The sequence below is a fragment of the Vombatus ursinus genome, unplaced genomic scaffold (assembly GCF_900497805.2).
Source record: "Vombatus ursinus unplaced genomic scaffold, bare-nosed wombat genome assembly UNPS02013137.1, whole genome shotgun sequence".
In the NCBI taxonomy this organism is placed as follows: Eukaryota; Metazoa; Chordata; class Mammalia; order Diprotodontia; family Vombatidae; genus Vombatus; species Vombatus ursinus.
Genome location: NW_020952915.1, coordinates 1 through 19,856, shown reverse-complemented (window position 1 = coordinate 19,856; position 19,856 = coordinate 1). Strand labels below are relative to the sequence as shown.

The following is a 19,856-nucleotide window of genomic DNA, read 5'->3' as shown; positions in this document are numbered from 1 at the left end:
CCCCGTCCCCAACAGCTCCACAGAACTGGAGAGGGCTCCTACCTGCAGTGCATAGGACACGGAGAGGCCAACTAATCCTGGATTCAGGCTCTGTCTGCCAATCACAGCAAAAAGTGCAGCAAAAAACACAACGCAATTACCCACAAACTCCACACGGATTCCCAGCCACCTAGGGAGGGATTCATAAATAGGGAGGTCAAAGATCAAGATGGTGACAGACTATCAGAGATGGTCCAGGGATTATGGTGGGACACCAGGGATTCCGAAGTGATAGGGTTTAGTCGTGAGGAGCTCAGAGGGGATGGGGTATCAGAGGTAGGGGACAGGGTGTCAGAGGTAATAGGCCAGATCAAGGGCAGGAGAAAGGTGGGCTGAGAGCACTTCTGACCGGTTAGAAATGATGTTGGGATAGCAGCTCTTCTGATTGGCATCCACCTTAGCATCACTGATGGCCATGAAGTCCTGACTACGTCTGTAAGCGCGGATGACACTGGCACCTGTCACAGTCTCCGAAAAGTGAGAATAGATGGGTGAACGGCTGACTGATTCCAGGCGCTTCAGTTGCCTCGAAGTGGCCGCATAGAACCGCTGCAGGGTGGAGAAAGACATTAGAAGCAAGGGCAAAAGAGTATCCATCAAACCCCTCTGAATCATCATCCTCTATCCCTCCCAATGCCCCACTCAGCCTTCTGGCTGTACCCCATCCCCCTGGGAACCCCAGATTCACAGTCACTCTGGTGGTCATTTTTGAAAAGCTGAATGTCAATGTTGATAGCAACAGAAGGTTACTCCTTCCCCAACCTCTGGACACACATACCAGTCCAGAAGCCTTATTAGACCTCTGATAAAACCTCAGTATAGAACTCCTATGTACCTTCCTCCCTCCAGCTAGTCTTTCTTCTTTCCCAGTCTCCTGTGCCCTTGTTCCTCTAAGGCGATTGTCACCCCAGTACCTCTTCTCCTTCCCCCCATCAGCCCTAGGTACCTGTACAAATATGTACAGCCCAGCGAGGGGCAAGATAACCACGACAAAAAGCGGAGTGCTAGACATGATGACCACGAGTGTGGATGCTGAATTGAAAAAGGTCCCAAGCAGCATGAGGATGGTGGGGGGGATGACCTCATCAATAACATAAATGTCCTTGGAGAACCTATTGAGGATTCGCCCTGAGGGGGTTGTGTCATAGAAGAACTGGGGTGAATGCATCTTGTTGGCTAGTAGGTTGTTATGGAGTGTCCGGGCGGCTTGGATGCCTCCTATGGCCAGTGTGAAAGATGACATCATCACAAAGATACCTGGCAAGGAGGAAGAGAAGGTGGCATCTTTCAGAACTGGGGTACCAAGAAGAAGGATTCAATGACCTGTCCCCTCTCTCCCAAGCAGAAATGTATCATTTCCTATCTTTGTTTCTCTAGCACCCAGGACAGTGTTATGTAAGCTGCTAAGACTCAGGGGTTAATCTTTTTTCTGTGGACCCTGTTAGCAGTCCGGTAAAACCTATGCCTTGCTTCTCAGGACAATGATTTTTTTCTTTTTTTTTTTTAATTTTTATTAATTTATTTTGATTTATCAATAATCACTTCCACATGAGGACAGTGATTTTTAAGTGCACAAAATCAAATATATTGGATTACAAAGGAAGTCAATTATATAGAAATAAGTTATCAAAATACTTAAAAAAAATCTATGGACCCCAGGTTAAGAAGCCATGTACCAAGTAAACGTTTGTTGAATTAAAATTAGCTTTGAGACAGAAGGAGGGACAGGATGGCTTCTCTGTCCCTCCCTTTGACCCCTCCACCCTAAGGGCAATGGCCCCAGTGAGTGATTGCCTCCCCTCCTGAGAGGGTACAGAAGACCCCTCTCTTTACCTTGCAATATTCCCAGGGCTGCATACACGCCCAGGCGTAGGCTTGTGTTGCTCTGTGTGCCATTAATTACAGGTTCATTAGTCCAGTCACTGAGCCATATATTGGCCCCAATGGCGGCAGCACTTTGGCACGTGTATAGAAAGCAGACAGTCACAGAGATGCAGAGCCCCACGGCTTTGGCATAGGCCCAGAACACACTCAGCTTCACCTGTAGAGCGAGGAAGGCTGATATCTAGCAACATCCAGAGCCATCTGACCCAGAGGGATGGGAAGTGGGCCACGGATTTAAGGACCTCCCAGGAGTTTAAATTGTCCCTTCCCACCCCCACCCCCACATGACACTGAGACCAGGGTCTCTTTCTCACCATTCTCCAACATCCCAGGACAACCTCACCCAAGGCTCTGTATTGTTAATCCAACTCTTCTCACCCCCAGCTTCTCCCCACCTCCAAAAGTCTACCACAGTGGTCCTCCCCCTGACCTAAGCACCCTTTTTCCATCTTTGCCTCCCTCCCCCAGTCCCCTCTCACAGTGCCCATCTCTGCTGTCTCTGCCTGGATCAGCTCTCCACGGGTCACTGCAGACTCCAGGGTCTTTTTCTTCTCCACAGGCCCCACACGTCTCCTAGTGGAAGGTCGACCAGGGCCCTCTCCTTCTGAGGAGAGCGTGCTCAGCTGCCTGGGGACAACAATCTCTAAGTTGGGGTAGGAAAGGGGCAGGGGAACAGCCCTTGTCAGTCCCCAGAGGAGATCTTTTGTCTTTCCCCATCTCACCCTAACCTAGTAAACTGGGACTCTCTGAGGAGCTCAGAGGGATAGAGAACCAGAGATGAGACCACTCTGCAGCATGAATCCTAGAGGAGCAGATGTCAGAGAACTTTCCAACATCCACATTCTCCCTCCACCCCCAGAGGGGCACAGGGAGTTCCTCTTTATGCAGAGGCTTGGCCACTTGGTTTTGCTGTGCCCAGAAAGAGGTGCATAGGAGGTCAGAGTCTGCTGGCATTGGGGAAATCAGGAAAGGAGCTCCTGTTCACTCACCTCATGAACTGTTTTCGGACCTCATTGGTAACTGGCTCGTTATCTGTCAGGTCTGTGTGATTACTGAGTGTGTCCTCCATCAGCAATATCTCCTCATTGGGCAAGACTGCAGCGGGGAGGGAGGGACAAAGAGAGAGGAGAATGCTCAAATACCATGACTAACCTGACCTCAAAGCACTACCTCTCCCAGCAAGGAGGAGAACAAAAGCTGGTGAGAGGAGGCTGGGGGAGGTGGGAAGGACTAGGCCAATAAAAAGAAAACTAGAATCAGTGGGCTAAAACTATAGCAAGAGAAATTTAGGTTAGACAACAGGATGTTAGGATCATAGTTTTAGAGCTGGAAGGGACCTGAGAGGTTAGCTAGCTCAGTGCCATCATTCTCCTGATAAGGAAACTGAAGCCCAGAGAGGTTATGTGACTTGTCCCGAGCTGCTGACGCCTTCCCCTCCAAGTCTACCTTCCATCTCCTCTGTGTTTATCCTGTATTTACTGATCTATGTATATGTTGATTCCCCCACTAGAACTTAAGCTCCTTGAGGGCAGGGGATGTTTTTGCCTTTTTTGGGGGGGGATCCCCAACACTTAGCATTGAGTCTTGTGCATGGTGAACATTTAACACATGCTCGATTACTTAAGGTCACACAGATAGGATGTGAACCCTTCTGACTCCAAGCCATTACTCTTATCCATCATGCCAGGCTATCTTTAGGATAAGGGTGAGATAAAGAAGGCTGATACCCTGAACAGACAGGTATGTTTCTTCATAAATAGAAAGGTTTCCTCTGAATGAGTGACTTTGACAGTGGGGGTGGAGGAGGGTAGGTAAGCTAAATGAGCTTTCTGGCAGGCAAGGAAGATACCTTTTTTCTATTTGAAAGCTAAAAAAAAAAAAAAAGCCCCTTTCTAGAGCTATCACCTCTCAGATAAGGAAGTTTAGCCTGATAACCCTTATAATTGGGGATGGGGTGGGGTGTACTAAAAGCAAGATAGAGAGATAAAGAGAGAAAGCTGGGAAGAAAGAAGTCCTGAGTTTTCTCCCTAAAACTAAATTAACACCTTCATCTTTCTCCTCTTCATCACTATCAATTTTCTTTAAGAAAAAAATGACTTATTACCTCTACTGCCCCCACCTTCTTCACTCTATCCTTCTTCATCTCCTTGCAATTTGGCTTGTGATTCCCCCTCCCCACTGGTCCTAATATTCTCCCTCCCTCCCAAATTAGGTTGTATTTAATTACTTTGTATTTATTATCTTTATATTTGTTCTTTATAGATTTAAATATGAACTTTTTATTTCCTCCATTAAAATTCAAACTCCTTGAATGTAGGGATTATTTTGCTCATGATAGTTACATCCTCAGTACAATATCTGGCATAAAGTAGGTGCTTAGTAATGTTGATAGATTAACTCTGTCCCCACCAACTTACTCTGAAACTGCTGTCACAGAAGTCCTCTGAGACCTACTACTCAATAAGTAGAAACATAGAAGGATGAGATTTAGAGCTAGGACTTTAGAGGAGATAAGATTCCCAAGGAGGGGGGCATAAAGAAGAGAACAGGGTCAATGACAGAGCTTTGGGGGATGCACATGTTTAGTGGGATAGGAGAAAAAGTAGTCAGAGAAGCTGGTCTGGAGAGGTTGGTCCACGAGTACTGTGTCAGCCTTTGAACACACACACTGAACCCTTTCCAAAGGGACTCCAGAAGAACTGGTCCAAACTCCATTACTTAGCACAGTGCCTGGCACATAGTAAATGCTTAATAAATGCTTGTTAACTGACTGATTGACTGGTGATGAACTTGAGGCTTAGAAAGGTTAAGTGATTTGAATAAGATCACACAGCCAATGGATGAAAGAAGTACATTTCCCTTAGTCCTCATCCTCCTTCAGTCCTCAGAAGAATGTAACACTGTCGACCACCTTCTCCCTCCTGGCTACCCCTCCTTCTTTGGTCTCTGTGACACTATACTCATTAGACATTGAGTGTATGCATATTGAAAGGAAGAGGGGGGGGGTGTTCAGAAGGAGCAAAAGGAGGTTCAGTATGTGTTAAGGGGTTGATATTATACTCTGCAATTGTCCACCAAATTCTCTTCATCTTTTCAGATTCTTTCTCTTCTTCTAAATGTAGACATACCCCAAGTTATCAACTCTTTTCTCTTTTTTTCTCTACACCCCTCTCTCTTGAGGACCTCGTCTACTCCCGTGGCTTCAACTCTTACCTCTATGTGGATGACTCCAAAACCTGTATCTCTAAAAGAAGCCTCTATTTGAATATTCAGACCCAAATTCCCAATTAGCCCCTAGAGTTTTGACCTAGATGGTCCCATGGGCAGCTCAAACTCAGCATGTCCAAAATTACACATACTTAATAAATATTTGTTGAGTTAAGTTGTTGAGATACATGAAAGGATGGAGAGAGACATGGAGAGAAAAACAGGGAGGGTTGAAGAGGGAATCATGGAGAGATGGAGGGAAAAGAGGCAGCAGTGAGGAGCAAATGGGATAAGAGTCCATATGAGACAAGGGAAAGGGGAATTCGGAGACAAATAGCATTGGTATATAGGCTAATACCAGTGGCACTATCCTCTTCTTGAAAGTTGTCATCATCAGGAACATAGTTACGAAGAAATTCAGCAAAAGCACCCTCTTGCTGGAGCAAGGCAGAGAAGGAGCCAGCTTCAGACACCCGCCCATCACCCAGCACAATGATGAGGTCTGCCTGGGACAGGAAGCTCACACCATGTGTCACCAGAATCCTTGTCTGGAAGGAAGATGAGACATTATAGGTTTACTGCCACATTCACATTTTATTATCATTATCATTATTATTAGTAGTAACAGTATTAGTAGTAGTACTAGTAGTAGTACTAGTACTAGTAGTAGTAATAAACATACAACTGGATGGATGTTGCAGATAATTTCAATTCTAGAAAAAGTTTCCTAATAATTAGGGTTGCCTGTAAATAGAATAGGGCATCTGAGTGGCACAGTAGATAGAATGTTGGGCCTGGAGTCAGCAAGACTAATTTTCCTGAGTTCAAATCCAGTCTCAGCACTTACTAGCTGTGTGACCCTGGGCAAGTCACTTAACCCTCTTTGCCTTAGTTTCTTCATCTGTGAAATGAGCTGAAGAAGGAAATGGCAAACCACTCCAGTATCTTTGCCAAGAAAACCCCAAAATGGGGTCATGAAGAGTCAAACATGACTGAAAACAACTGAACAACAACAACCTAAGTGGAATGATCTACATTGAGAGGTAATGGGTTCTCCATCACTAGAGGTCTTCAAGTGGTGGTCAGGTTGGAGTAGAGGCCCCTGAGGTCCCTTCTAACTTTAACAGGCTATGATCTGTGATCACACACACAGAGTACCTTGACGAGTCTCTACAGATGCAACATCAGGGCAAATGCACGAGATGAGGTATGGAAACAGACATTTCACCTGTATGCATTTGAGTTGTCAGGGGCCTTTATATACAGAGTCTTTAAATGGACTCTCTTCAACTCTTGCCATTTCATCCCCTCAACTCTTACCTTGCCTCCTAGCACCCCACCTGGCCCAATGACATGATCAAAGATGTGCTTGGCCACATGGGAGTCCACAGCAGAGAGCGGGTCATCCAGGAGGAAGATATCAGCATCACTGTAGACAGCTCGGGCCAGGCTGACCCGCTGCCGCTGACCCCCAGACAAGTTAATACCCTAGAACAAAGATAATAATAACAACAATAACAGTAGTGAGCGCTTCCATAGCACTTTAAGGCAAGAGTGGGGAACCTTCGGCCTCAAGGCCACATGTGGCCTGGACTTTTGACTGAGTCCAAGTTTTACAGAACAAATCCTTTTATTAAGGGGATTTGTTCTGTGAAGTCTGGATTCAGTCAAAGGGCCAAACTTGAGGACTTAGAGGGCCACAAGTGGCCTTGAGGCCTCAGGTTCCCCACCCCTGCTTTAAGATTTTCAAAGTGCTTTACAAATATCTTGGTTGACCCTCACAAGAATGCTGGGGGGATAGGAGTGGGAGGGGTGAGGAAGGAATAAGCATTTATATGGTACCTACTACATACCAGGCACTATGCTGAGTGCTTTTTACAATTATTATTTCATTTGATCCTCACAAATACCCGGGCCTGCAGGTAATATTATTATTATTATTATCTCTACATTACAGCTAAAGAAGTTTAGGCAAACAAAAGTTAAGTGACTTGCTCAGGGTCATACAGCTAGCAAGTATCTGAGGGCTGGATTTGAACTCAGGTCTTCCTGATTCCAAGCCCAGAGCTCTACACTATGCCACCAGCTGCCCCAAGATGAATAAAGGGTAGGGAGTTACTATCTGAATTTAAGAGGTATACTGTATGTATACATGTATGTGGGGATAGGGTGAAAGGTTAAAGAGATTACTATCTCTTTTCTGTTGGGGGAGGAAAATGGGAACATGAAGAATTAAAATGACCTACTCACAGTCACAGAGAGAGGCAACAGGTTTAGAGAAAATGCCTCTCTGCCCTTATGATCCCATAAATTCTGTGCTGTATTTAAAGGACCTGAGCATCCAACATGGTGGGTAGAGAATTGGACTTGATATCAGGAACAAAGACGTGGGTTCAAATCCCATCTCAGATACTTACCAGCTGTGTGATCCTGGTGGGCAAGCCATTTACCCTCTCTAGGTCTCAGTTTCTTCATTAGTTAAATAAGCGGGTTGGACTCAATGACCTCAAAGATCCCTTCCAGCTCTAAGTGTATGAACTCCGTCCTTTTTCCTCATATACCCAGAGGTGGGGCAGGTAACAACTTAGATGCTCTTTGTCTAGTCCCACTGTTCTCACCCTTCAAGGTCCCCCCGTGCCAGGATCAGAGCACAGTCCTTTTAATGTCCTGAGAGCCAGAAGCCTCTAAGGAGGAACTTGTTAACATCCAAGCCCTGCAATCCATTATCCCTTTGACACCCCGGCCAAGGGTTGTGGGGAAGCTCCCTGGGAATAGAGGGGCTGGGTCCAGGTCACAGAGCAGGAAGCTATTCCGCTGGTCCCTCCTGCATCCTTCCCGTTTTCAGGGAAAGAAGTCCAACCTCCAACCACCCTATTTCATCCATCTCTCAGCCCCAGGGGAGATAGGCCCTGACTATGGGAATCCTTTTGTTGTGTTAGAAAGCCTCGTCCCCTTTAGGGGAACAGGTACAAGGTGAGGGGTAGGCAGCAGAAGAGAAAACCACCTGCTCCAGAAATCTTTGGCTGTGGCCTCAGAGACAGGCATGTGGACTAAAGGTTAATGTGTCTAGGGGACTGAAGGTGTGTCCTGGAAACCTAGAAGGTCACACCTTCAGGAGGCTGAGTGTGTTTTGAAGGGGTAAGGGGAGTGTCATTGTATTTAATGATGTCATGTCATTGATGTCATTGATATCCCTTGTCAAAGTGCTGTAAGAGGAATGCTAGGTAGAAAGGATTAAGGTCCTGAGAGTCAGGTCATTGGCCCAAGGTCACCTGGTCAGGTCTTTCTGGTTCCCAATAGGCAGTTCCCTTTTAGCATTATTGTACCCATGAGCTCAAGTGACATCTCCTGCATGAGGCCCTTCCTGATCCTCTAGAGGTGGACAGTAACACAGTAGATAAAGCACTGGGCTTACAATCAGGAAGACCAGAGTTCAAATCCAGCCTCAGACACTTAACTAGCTATGTGATCCTGGGCTAGTCACTTAACCCTGCTGTCTGTCTCAGTTTCCTCTTCTGTAAAATGGGGATAATAATATCACCTACCTCCCAATGTTGTTGTGAAGCTCGGATGGGATAATATTTGTAAAAAGCACTTAGCCCAGTGCCTGGCACATAATAGCTTCTTAATAAAGGCTTGTTTCTTTCCTTCCTTTCTTCCCTCCTTTCCTTCTCCTTCCTTCTTTCCTTCTCTACCATCCTTCTTCCATCCCTTCCTTCTTTCTCCTTCCTTCTTTCCTTTTTTTCCTTCCTTCCCTCCTCCCTTCACCTGTAGCTGAAAATCACTCCCTATAAATAACCTTGTAATTTAGCTTATACAAGATGTCCCAGAAGTCTTAGTGCAGTTTAAGCTGTTAAAACTAAAACTGCACTAAGACTTTGGGGACACACCAAATCCACTTATATGTGTATGTGCTCTCTCCTCTTACAGAATATTACATTCTATTACAGCAGAAACTATTTCCTTTTTGTCTTTGAAGACCCAGACCCAGAGCCTGGTATATAGCAGATACTTAATAAATGCTGGTTGATTATGTATTATTATTGTTGTTATGATGACAATTATACAGTTATAATAGTATTATGATACTAAATTGCTACCATTTAATAGGATATTATGATGTTATTATAATATTATTATATTAAATTTGCATTATTTAATATAATAATAATGTTGTTATGATAATAACTGTGCATGCCCTGCCACTGCCACTGATACTGACTGTGTGACTTTGGACAGGTCCTTACCCTCTCATCACTCCAGGCAATTCTCCAAGACTAGAAGTTTCAGAAGACGTACCAAACTGTGCTAGTGGAGAGAGTTTTCTCTTCTGGGAGTTCTCAATGTCGTAAAATCACAGGTCCAGTCCCTATCTCTAACCTACTAATAACTAACATTTATAAAGCACTTTAGGTTGTCCAGAGTAAGTATTTTACTCACATTGGCTCACTTAATCCTCACAACAATCCTGTAAGTAGATGGATAATCTGTTTTATCTCCATTTTATGATGAGGAGATTGAATCACAGAGAGGCCAAGTGATCTGTCCAGGTCTTTGGGAAAGTAAGCAGGGGTGTGCCGGAGCCAGGTCATAACTGATAGGATTGTTAGATTTTCACCCTGAGCATTTACACCTTGGATACCAGCAAATGCTATAAATCAAGGTTTGATCTACTGTTTTGTTGATTGTCTAAACTTAAGAAAGTGATGGAGAAATGTTAATGATGCAAATTACACTGAAAAGTATGTCCTGCACACATTCCCCCCTACTCCCAGCTGGTCGTTAAACATTTAGCAGCACACCCCTGCAATTAGATGTTCTAAGGGACATTAATCCAGGTTTTTCCTGATTCCACATACACAGTTCTTTCCACTTGATCACATGACTTCTCACTGTATATTTTTTGATGATTGTATAGGTTATAAAAGCCAGGGTGAGAATGGAAAGGGTGATGGACTTGGAGCCAGGGGTTCTGGATTTGAATCATGCCATTGATGCTTGGAGTACAGCTAAGTGACTGACCCAGGGCAAGTGACTTCATATCTCTGATCCTCAGTTTCCTCTTCTGTAAAATGAGGAGAAGGGGACGTGCACTGACTACCTCACAGGACTTTGGTGAGGACAGCACTTGACAAGCTCCAAGGTACTCCAAAATAGTGAGTTCACCATTAATCATTAATATTATCATTGAGGGCTCAGTACACGTGTTGGGGGAGGTTTAGGTCAAGATTCCTATCTCTGTAAGAGGTTGGAGTTGAGGTGAATAGTCTGTTAGGGAATTTTTCGTGAGAGTTATCACAGGGATCAGGGAGAGATGTGCATAATAATAGTGGCAAATATTTATATATGGTTTTATACATCTTATTTCATTTGATCCTCACAACAACTCTATGAGGCAGGAGCCATTATTATCCCCATTTTATAGATTTAGAAACTGAGACTCAGTGAAAGTGATTTGCCCAGGGCTGCACAGCTAGTAAGGGACTGAGGCAAGATTCTAACAGTGGGCTTTCTTGATTATCTTCCCACTACACCATATTGCTGGAAGTAGAAGGAGGCGGCTGAGAGCATGTGTCAAGGAGGTAACAGAGTATATCTGGATGGGTGGGGTCATCCCCTGCCTCTGAGGAAGGGTCAAGAAACATGTCCCACCTTCTCCCCAATCTCAGTCTGATCTCCTCCAGGCAGTACATCCAGGTCAGTGAGCAGAGCACAGGCCTCAAGGATGCCTTGGTATCGCTTCTGGTCCATCGGCTGGCCAAAGAGGACGTTGTCCTGGAGCGTGGCATTCTGAATCCACGCCTGCTGGGGCACGTAGGCCACGGAGCCCTGGCCACAGCACTCAGGGTCACCACAGGAACATGGGGCTCAGGAGTGAGGGACTTGAGACAAGACCCAGCTATGGCCTACTCACCATCCTCCCCACTCTGAAGGGGTGAACTCCCCTCCAAGACTCTTCTCCCATCAAACCATACCTACCTTCACCCTGACCCATCCCTCCCTTATCTCAGCCTCCAATCACCCCAGGTCCTTTACAGCCTCTTTGACACCTTACTGACCTTTACAGCCACTTTGCCCTCCAACTTCTCCATCTCCCCCAGCAAGGCAGATATAAGGGAGGTCTTCCCACAGCCCACAGGCCCCACTATGGCCACCAGTGACCCTTTTGGCACTTGGAGATTCAGGCTAGTTGGGAGGAGGGAGAACCAAGAGTCCAGAGTGAGCTGGGATGCGTGTGCAGAAAAGAACCCAATTCTCATTTCCAGCCTCCTCATCCTGGAAATTCAACACTTCCCCCTACTCCAGACACCCCCTATGCATGTCAGAAATCAAATTGCAACCAGGTCAACCTATCCTTAAATTAAACACCAAAGTTTCTGGAGCCAGAACAATTGTGGATAAAAATATCTGTCCAAGTTGATCTACCCTTTTGCCCCTCTTTGTCATCAGGAGGGTGCGGAAGGAGGTGTTGAGATGGCTGAGGGGGAGAGCAGCTTTTACCTGTGCAGACATGCGGGAAGGTCCTGGGCCCAAGTAAAACTGCCATTTTCTATGGTGATGGCATGGCCTGTAGTAATAGGGGTGTTTGCCATTATGAGAGAGAGTATGGGCTGGGGTAGGGGGAAGGGTATGGGACTGTAGGGAGAGGGTGATGGGGAAAGGCAGGGAGCCCTGCAGGGATGATTAAGGGGGGGAAAGAATAAGGACTCAGAAAACACAGAGAACCTGGAGGGATAGCATAAGGAGAAATGAGAAGGAAGGCAGGGAAGTGGGAGAAGATTAAGTGTGGACAAGATTTAGAGTGAGCATAGAATTCTAGGAGGGGATAAGAGGGGCTCAGAGAATGAGAAGGAGTGATGGGGGTAGGGGTGGACAGAAAGCCAGACTGATTGAAAGAAGAGAGCAATAGGGAGCCATGGAGTAAGGGGAGGAAGGGATCAGGGAGCCCTGGGGGGTGTAAAGAGAATGCGGTACCATGGAATACTCTAGGCATTTTGTATGTGTATGCAGAGGAGTGTGTGAGGAGTCCTGAGGGGATTAAGATGGGTAAGAAATTATAGGAGTAATAGAATGCTAGGAAGGATTAATGTAGACTCAGGTAATGGTAGGGCATGATGGGGGTGGAGGTCCATGGGAGTCTTAGAGGGAAAAGATTAAAGAAAGGATGAGAATAACAGGCAGGGATGTGGGTGGGCAGGGGTCCATGAATGTGGATTTAAGGGGAAAGGAGTGCTGGGATGCCATGGATTCCTCAGAGCACGTGAGGGGGTGGGGCTGAGGGGCATCAAGGGAATGACAGGAAGTAATGGAGAAGACAGGGAGTCCTGGGGGCATTGAGAGTGTGCCAGGAGTTATAGAATCCTAAAGAGAGGTTAAGGAGACTCAGAGACTAATTGGGAGTGATGTGCAAGCATGCTGAAAGCCAGCAAATGTGATGGGGGCGGGGAGCAGGGGGTGTAGGGAAGAAGCGGGGATTTGGAGGATGGTAGGGTAAAGAAAGCAGGGAACGAAGGAAGATGAAGACAGGGAGAGGGGACTGGGTGGGTAGGAAGCCTTGGGAGCACCAAAGCAGAAGGGAAAAAGAGGAAGAGGAGGAGCCAATGGAGAAAAACAAGGAAACTGCGGATTAAGGGATTTTCTGGAGAAAGGGGAAGCCTGGGGAGGAAAATGTGCCAAATGGAGAAGGAGAGGAATGAGGTGAGCTTGGAAAAGAGGCTACGGACCTGGAGAAATGGTCTTTGTTTCTACACACTGGGGGTCGAGCTCTTCATGGTTCAAGAAATGCTGGATACGTTTCAGAGAAACGCTAGTCTGAGGAGGTGGAGGGAACATTAAGGCCTCTGTGCAAGCCACTGTTCCCTGTGCCCCCTGCTCCAGCCAGAAAGGAAGCACAGAGTTCAGAGCTCTGTGCTGTGCCCTCATTACCTCTCCTGGCTTGGGTCTGTGGTTCCAGCTAAAATACCTTTCTCCCTGTCCTCCAGGCCAGCCTGAGCACTCGGGCAGCACTATAGGGAACCCACTTCAGTATTCCAGTCACCAGAGGGTTGGCTACTTATGAGCAACCTTGGACCCCCACGAGACTATTGCCTGACCCCCGAATGACATCTCCCTCCCCTGACTCTGAGTGACTGACCTCCCTAGAGCCCCAGAGTCGGTTGTTACCTGAGTCAAGATGCTGATGACCTGGGGCAAGGCGTTAAGAGGAAACTTTAGGATATTGAACAGCGACAAAGACACGAAGGCCTTCTGTGCATCCAGAATGTTCTTGTCATCCACTGACACGTAGACCGCAAAGGTGATCAGGGACACCTGAGAGATAGACTAACCTTCAGGTCCGAGGAGGAGGGCATGAAAATCCCTGAAGAACACTCACCAACTTTACAAGTTTAGGTGTGTGTGTGTAAGTGGAAGGGAGGGCGGGGGAGGGTCTGAGGATATGGTGCATCTGGCCCAAATGTCTCTCCTCCTCCCACCAGGGAAAGAAAAGCCCAAAGAAGGACAGGGAGGTAGGTGGAGAGCTAGGGGAAGCAGAACTTCTGACTAGAAAGCAGATTTAGACTCCATTTCCTGGAGGAGGTGGGTCTGACATCAAATTTGGAAGAAGGGGAAGTGAGAACAAGCCTTGAGGTGTCTGGGGCATCACGAACACGAGTGCAAATTTCCTAAGATGGTTTCACGTTTTGGAATTGGCATTCTTCAAAACAATAATTGTATAAAATGTGATCATTGGTTCTAGACTGTCAGAAATATACAATGTGAACTCTAATGTTGCAACCACTTGGGGGAATTCTTTATTCACCCTAATGGGCGCCTAGCTGTAGTTGGTGCTTGATAAATACCTGACGTCAGAGCCAAAACTAAGATTTTTGTTCCAAGAACTAACATCGAGGGGGCACACTGCCTCCTGACGGTGGGATGAGATTTCTCTGCAGAGCAGTTTCCATACTTCTAAGTTCTTTGTAGTCACTGTTGGGTGGGTGGTCAGGGAGAGAGGAAGGGTTAGGTTCCGGGGGAGGTTGAAGAGGCTTGGTCAAGGGCCAGAGGAGGTCCTAGTAGGAAACAGACCACCCTTCTTCCTGGCATGACTAGTCAGTCAATAAAGCATAGTGCTTACTACATGCCAGGTACAGGGATAAGGATATCAAGAAAGGCTAAAGGTAGTCTCTGCTCTCAAGGAACTCAGAAATCTAGTGGGGAGATAAGCAAACAAATACATATTAACAAGCTACATAGCGGATAAATAGGGAATAATTAACAGAGAAGGCACTGGAACTAAGGAAGATTTGGGAAAGGCATCCTGTAGAAGGTAGGATTTTGGTTGGGATTTGGAGGAAGCCAGGGAATCCAGGGTAAGGAAGGAGAGCATTCCAGGCATGGGGGACAAAGAAAATTCCCAGAGCCAAGACATGGAACTGTAAGGAGACCAGTGCCATTGGATCAAAGAGTATGTAGGGTGTTGGGGGTATGTGCAGGTATGTACACCTGTAAGAAGACTGGAAAGGTAGGAGGGGGAGCTAGATTGTGAAGGGCTTTGCACACCAAACAGAGGGTTTTATATTTGATCCTGGAGGTGACAGGGAACCACTGGAGTTTATTGAGTTGCGGGGGGGTGGGGTGGGGGGCGTGACATGGTTGGATCTGCACATAATGGCATTGCCTCTCTCTTCCAAGCCCTACCCGTACATCTCCCATAGCTCTGTTAAATTGAGTTTGTCCCAAGTGTCAAGATTCCCAATTACAGCCATGATGAAAATCATAGGATCCTAATCAGAAGGGATCTTTGAGGACATCTAGTCAAACCCCTCATTTTACAAATGAGGAAATTGAGGCCAGTGAGATTAAGTGACTTGCTCATGGTCACACCCCGGTAGTAAGTAACAAAAGGAGAATTTTAAACTCTGATTCTCTGAATCCAAGGTCAGTGGTTTTTTAAGTGTACCTCAAATTGGATTGTTGTGCAAATCTTCCTGAACATATTAGGCTGGGGACACCTACTCAGAGCTAAATATCACTCAAGAGACAAAGCCAAGGGGGCAGCTAGGTGGTGCAGTGGATAGAGCACCCGCCCTGAAGTCAAGAGGACCTGAGTTCAAATCTGGCCTCAGACCAAACACTTGACACATACTAGCTGTGTGACCTTGGGCAAGTCACTTAACCCCAATTGCCTTACAAAAAAAAAAAAGAGACAAAGCCAGGGAGAAAGGATTAGATAGACAGACAGACAGCTAGACAGAGCCAGGAAGAATCAGACAAACAGAAAGGATCAGTTATGAGGCAGCTAAATGGTGCAGTGGATAGAGCCTTGGGCCTGGAGTCAGGAAGACTTGAGTTCAAATCCACCTATTAGCGGTGTGACCTTAGCCAAGTCACCTAAGCCCTGTTTGCCTCCATTTCCTCCCAAACTGTGTCTATCTACCAGAGGTTCAACAAGACGCTTGTTGAGAGACTTCTGACTGCTGAAAGAATCCCCATCATGGTCTCAAAGTTTGGGGCAGTCACTTCCATCCCTCCTTATTCCACCCTCCCCCCCTCATACCAGGAAGGGGGCACTGAACCAGGTGAAGGTGGACACTGCATTGAGGAAGGCCATCTTGCGTAGTACTTGAAGCTCTCCTTGGCGGATTTTCTCTATCATCTGGGAGAAGCTGAGTTCCCAAGCATACAGTTTTAGAACCTTGATTCCACTTAGGATCTCACTCATTAGCTTGATTCTGGAGTCCTTATACCCCATCTGTTCCACCTGGGTATGTTTTAGAGGGAAGTCCATATTCATTCATTCAGTTAATTCATTCAACAAACATTTACATCAACGCCTGGCATGTGCCAGTCACTGAGCTGGGCACTGGAGAGACAAAGCAAATTGTGAAAACAGTGCCTGCCCTCATGGAGCTCACGTTCTGCAAAATATACACAGATAAATAAATTGAAAACATACACACTGTATTCTTGGGGGGGGGAGAGATGCTACTTCATTTTCCATGATTATGGCTAACAAGAAAGGAACTATATCAACCCACCCCACCCCATACCTGACTATCCCTTATTTGACTCTGAGACCTGAAAACTTTTTCTTCTGGAAGGGGAATTTTGATGAGGCAAGGGAAGGACTGAATTCAGCTGAGACTGAATAATACCTCACTCCAGTTCTATGAGCCTCTTCCCCAAGTCAGGAACCAGTCGCAGATAGACTCCCACCCACCCCCCAACACACACATTATTCTGGGATTGGGGTTTGGCACCCACCTGGAATGCCCGGGTCTTCATGGCAATGGCCCCATTAAGAGGGATCAATAAAATCATCAGAGCAACGCCAGCCAGGACGGAGGGACCCAGATTCTGAGGCAGAGAGGGAGGCCAGTGAGAGACAAAAGCAGCAGTTTAAGAGGCACAGGGGTAGTGCACTCTGAAGTCAGGAGGACCTGAATTCAAATCCAGCCTCAGACCAAACACTTGACACTTACTAGCTATGTCACCCTGGGCAAGTTACTTAACCACAATTGCCTTAAAAAAAAAAAAGAGGCACAGGGGAATGTCAATGGATTCAAAACCAGAGGATTTCAGTTTAAGTCTTGCAGATCTGTCATTCATTACCTGTGTGACTCTGGCCCTCAATTTCCTCATCTATTAAATGAAAGCATTGCCCTAGCTCACTTCTCAGATCTCTTTCAGCATTAAAGCTATGAACATGTGAATAATAATGATAGCTTGATATAGCACCTACTATGTACCAGGCACTGTGCCAAGTGCTTTATAATTATTATTTCATTTGATTCTTATAACAACCCTGGAAGATAGGTGCATTCATCATCCTTGTTTTGTTTTATTGTCGTTTGAGTCATTTTAGTTGTGTCTGACTCTTCATAACCTCCTTTGGGGTTCTCTTGGCAAAGATACTGGAGTGGTTTGCCATTTCCTTCTCCAACTCATTTTACAGATGAGTAAACTGAGGCAAACAGGGTTAAGGTTAAGAGACTTAAGGTTAAGAAATGCTGGTGCAAGATCATAACTTAAGGTAAAGAGCTGTGTGTCCAGGGTCACATAGCTAGTAAGTGTCTGAGGTCACATTTGAACTCAGGTCTTTTTTTTTTTAAGTTGATTTTAATTTTTTTTGTGTGTGTGTGTGTGAGGCAATTGGGGTCAAGTGACTTGCCCAGAGTCACCAAGCTAGTGAGTGTTATGTGTCTGAGGTCGGATTTGAACTCAGGCCCTCCTAACTCCAGAGTCGATGCTCTATCCACTGCACCACCTAACTGCCCCAAACTCAGGTCTTCTTGACTCCAGGTCTGGAATTCTATCCACCGAGCCCCCTAGCTTCCCCCATATAAAACCTAGCTATTATTATTTAAGACAGATGGAAAGAGCCAAATAGAAACAGAAAGTCAGATAAGGTCAGACGGAGACAACGAGGCAGAGCTAGACAAAGAGGATGAGGAAGAGCCAGATGTACAGAAAGAGCCAGATAAAGACAGACAGACCAGAGAGGGCAAGATAAAGAAAGACAAACAAAAAAGATAATCAGAAAAGGCCAAGCAGTCAGGGAGGACCAGGCAGACCCAAATAGTGCCAGAGTGAGTCAGACAGGCAGCTCAACAGTGACAAAGCTAGACAAAGTGAAAGAAGGGAAGAGAGAGACACAGAGAGAGAGTCAGAGAAAGAGAGAAACAGAGACAGAAGAGACAGACCAGCAGAGAGAGAGGGAGACACACTTCTATACCAATTCCAGGGTCCCCTTGTTCAAGTCAGAGACCAGCTGCAGACAGATTCCCATCCCCCTTCATCCTGACCAACCCAATTCTATAATAGAGTTTCCTGGAAGGAAGGAAGAAGTCATGTAGTGGGATTGGGGTGGGGAGTGCAGAGCTCTAGAGGATCAGACTCAGACTCCCTCTCATCCTTGTCCTTGCCACCCCCCCCCCCGTGTCAGAGATAATGCTGGTTTCCTTCCTGTTACTGTGGTGAGTCACACCAGTGACAAGGTTGATGTGAGGGGAGGGAGATTATGGTGGCAGGTGAGTCTAAGGGCATTGGGGGGTTGCGACAGGTGGGAGTCACCTGCCACAAGAAGTAGATGGCCAGGATGATCTGCATGGGTGCTGACCACAGCATGTTGAGGAAATTGACCAAGTCTGTGAATCGTTGGGCATCTACGGACATCAGGTTGACAATCTCCCCGAGAGTGGAAGACCGCTTGGCTGAGTTGGTGATAACCAGGGCCTAGAAGCAGACAGAGCAGAGCAGAGGGATGGGTGGGATGTGTGCTTGGTGCTGGGGGTGGGAACTGACCTCTGAACACACTGTAACTCAAAGGCTCCCAGGTCTGCTTAGCATCTTCAGTCATGATGGAGGATGAGGAACCCTTTATCCTACCCAGTCCCTCCTCCCCCTCTTCCAGCTGACCTTCCGATAGATGACACCAGTGATCCCCGCACGAAGCCGTATGCCAGTCACAAAGACATACTGGAAATGCTGGTGCAAGATCAGAGTCTGTATAATGGAGCACCCAAACATCAGTCCAGCTACCAAGAAACCCCACCAGGCTGGGGCTGAACGGTTCGAAACGAACTGGATTAATATGCTGCAGGAAGATTGGGGAAAGAATAGCATAAGGGTAAGCGAGGGCTATTGGCTAACACTAGTGGTTCAGCTACGAGAAAACTTTCTCTTGAGTACAAACCTACAATTCAGTTCTCAACAAGTGTCTATTTGTGCCTACCACATTGGGGCAGCTATGTGGCTCAGTGGATAGAGGGCTGGGCCTGGAGTCAGGACTTAAGTTCAAATCTGGCCTTAGACATTTACTAGCTGTGTGACCCTGGGCAAGTCACTTCACCCTGTTTCTTCATCTATAAAATGAGCTGGAGAAAGAAATGGCAAACCACTCTAGTATCTTTATCAAGAAACTCTCCAGTGGGGTCATGAAGAATCAGACACAACTGAACAACACCATCAAAAACAACCCATTTTACAGAGCAGGAAAATTATGTCAGAAGTGACTTTCCCAAGGTCACACAACAAGTTAGGAGAGCCAGCATGCTGGCTCTTCCAAATTTAATGCTTTTCCCATTGTGTACCACTGTGTTGCCCTCTGACCTGGACTCAGCTCTGTGTATTAGTAGTTAAAGAAAATCCCAGTAGATGATGTAAGTCTTAATTTTCCTCATTTTCCAGATGGAGAAACTGAAACTGAGTGGTGAAAGGGACTGTCCACATTCTCATAACTGATATAATACATGTCAGAGATAGGATTTGATATAGGTCTCCTGACTGTTAGTCTTTCACCAAAATATGAAATCATTCCACTCAACCCCATTCATTCCTGCCCCATGGTAAATATGCTCAAAGAAACCCACCGCCTGAAAGAATAGAGTCAGACCTGAGCAGCTGGGGGTTGACAAAGGACAGCAAGTCTTGAATCAACTTGTAGAAAGAGCCGATGAGGAAGTAGGGTCCAAAAGTGGTCAGCAAGGCCCGAAGAAAGGATGGCTCCCGTTTCCGGGGCTGGTTAGATAGCAGAACTTCACCTTCTCCTGCCTCTTCATTGGAGACCTTCCCCTTTGCGTTGGTGGTCTTTGTAAATGCCACATCTGTGGGCCTGGGGAAGAAGGGAGCAAAGGGTGCAAAGATGGTCAGAAAGATCACATGGAAGGGTTAAATAGGGTATGTAGTTGGATTTTTTTTGGGGGGGGGTGGGTCTTTATTGAGGAAAGCACTTGTTCTTCTCTCAA

At 46.3% G+C, this 19,856-nt stretch overlaps 1 protein-coding gene across 1 annotated transcript in view; it reads right to left on the bottom strand.

Moving 5' to 3' along the window:
* Nucleotides 1-19,588, bottom strand: part of LOC114040434 (canalicular multispecific organic anion transporter 2-like) — a 35,319-nt gene extending 15,731 nt beyond the window's left edge. The window contains exons 1-16 of the mRNA XM_027858548.1: nt 19,505-19,588; nt 18,529-18,706; nt 18,184-18,345; nt 13,294-13,440; nt 12,855-12,942; nt 11,632-11,698; nt 11,190-11,316; nt 10,783-10,959; nt 6,451-6,618; nt 5,489-5,678; nt 2,913-3,018; nt 2,403-2,550; nt 1,873-2,080; nt 986-1,296; nt 389-588; nt 43-169 (exon numbers count right to left, since the gene is read on the bottom strand). Of these exons, the coding sequence (XP_027714349.1) occupies nt 43-169; nt 389-588; nt 986-1,296; nt 1,873-2,080; nt 2,403-2,550; nt 2,913-3,018; nt 5,489-5,678; nt 6,451-6,618; nt 10,783-10,959; nt 11,190-11,316; nt 11,632-11,698; nt 12,855-12,942; nt 13,294-13,440; nt 18,184-18,345; nt 18,529-18,639 (2,337 nt within the window). The 5' untranslated portion in view covers nt 18,640-18,706; nt 19,505-19,588. The remainder of the gene's footprint in view (nt 1-42; nt 170-388; nt 589-985; nt 1,297-1,872; nt 2,081-2,402; nt 2,551-2,912; nt 3,019-5,488; nt 5,679-6,450; nt 6,619-10,782; nt 10,960-11,189; nt 11,317-11,631; nt 11,699-12,854; nt 12,943-13,293; nt 13,441-18,183; nt 18,346-18,528; nt 18,707-19,504) is intronic.
* Nucleotides 19,589-19,856: the final 268 nt, after the last annotated feature.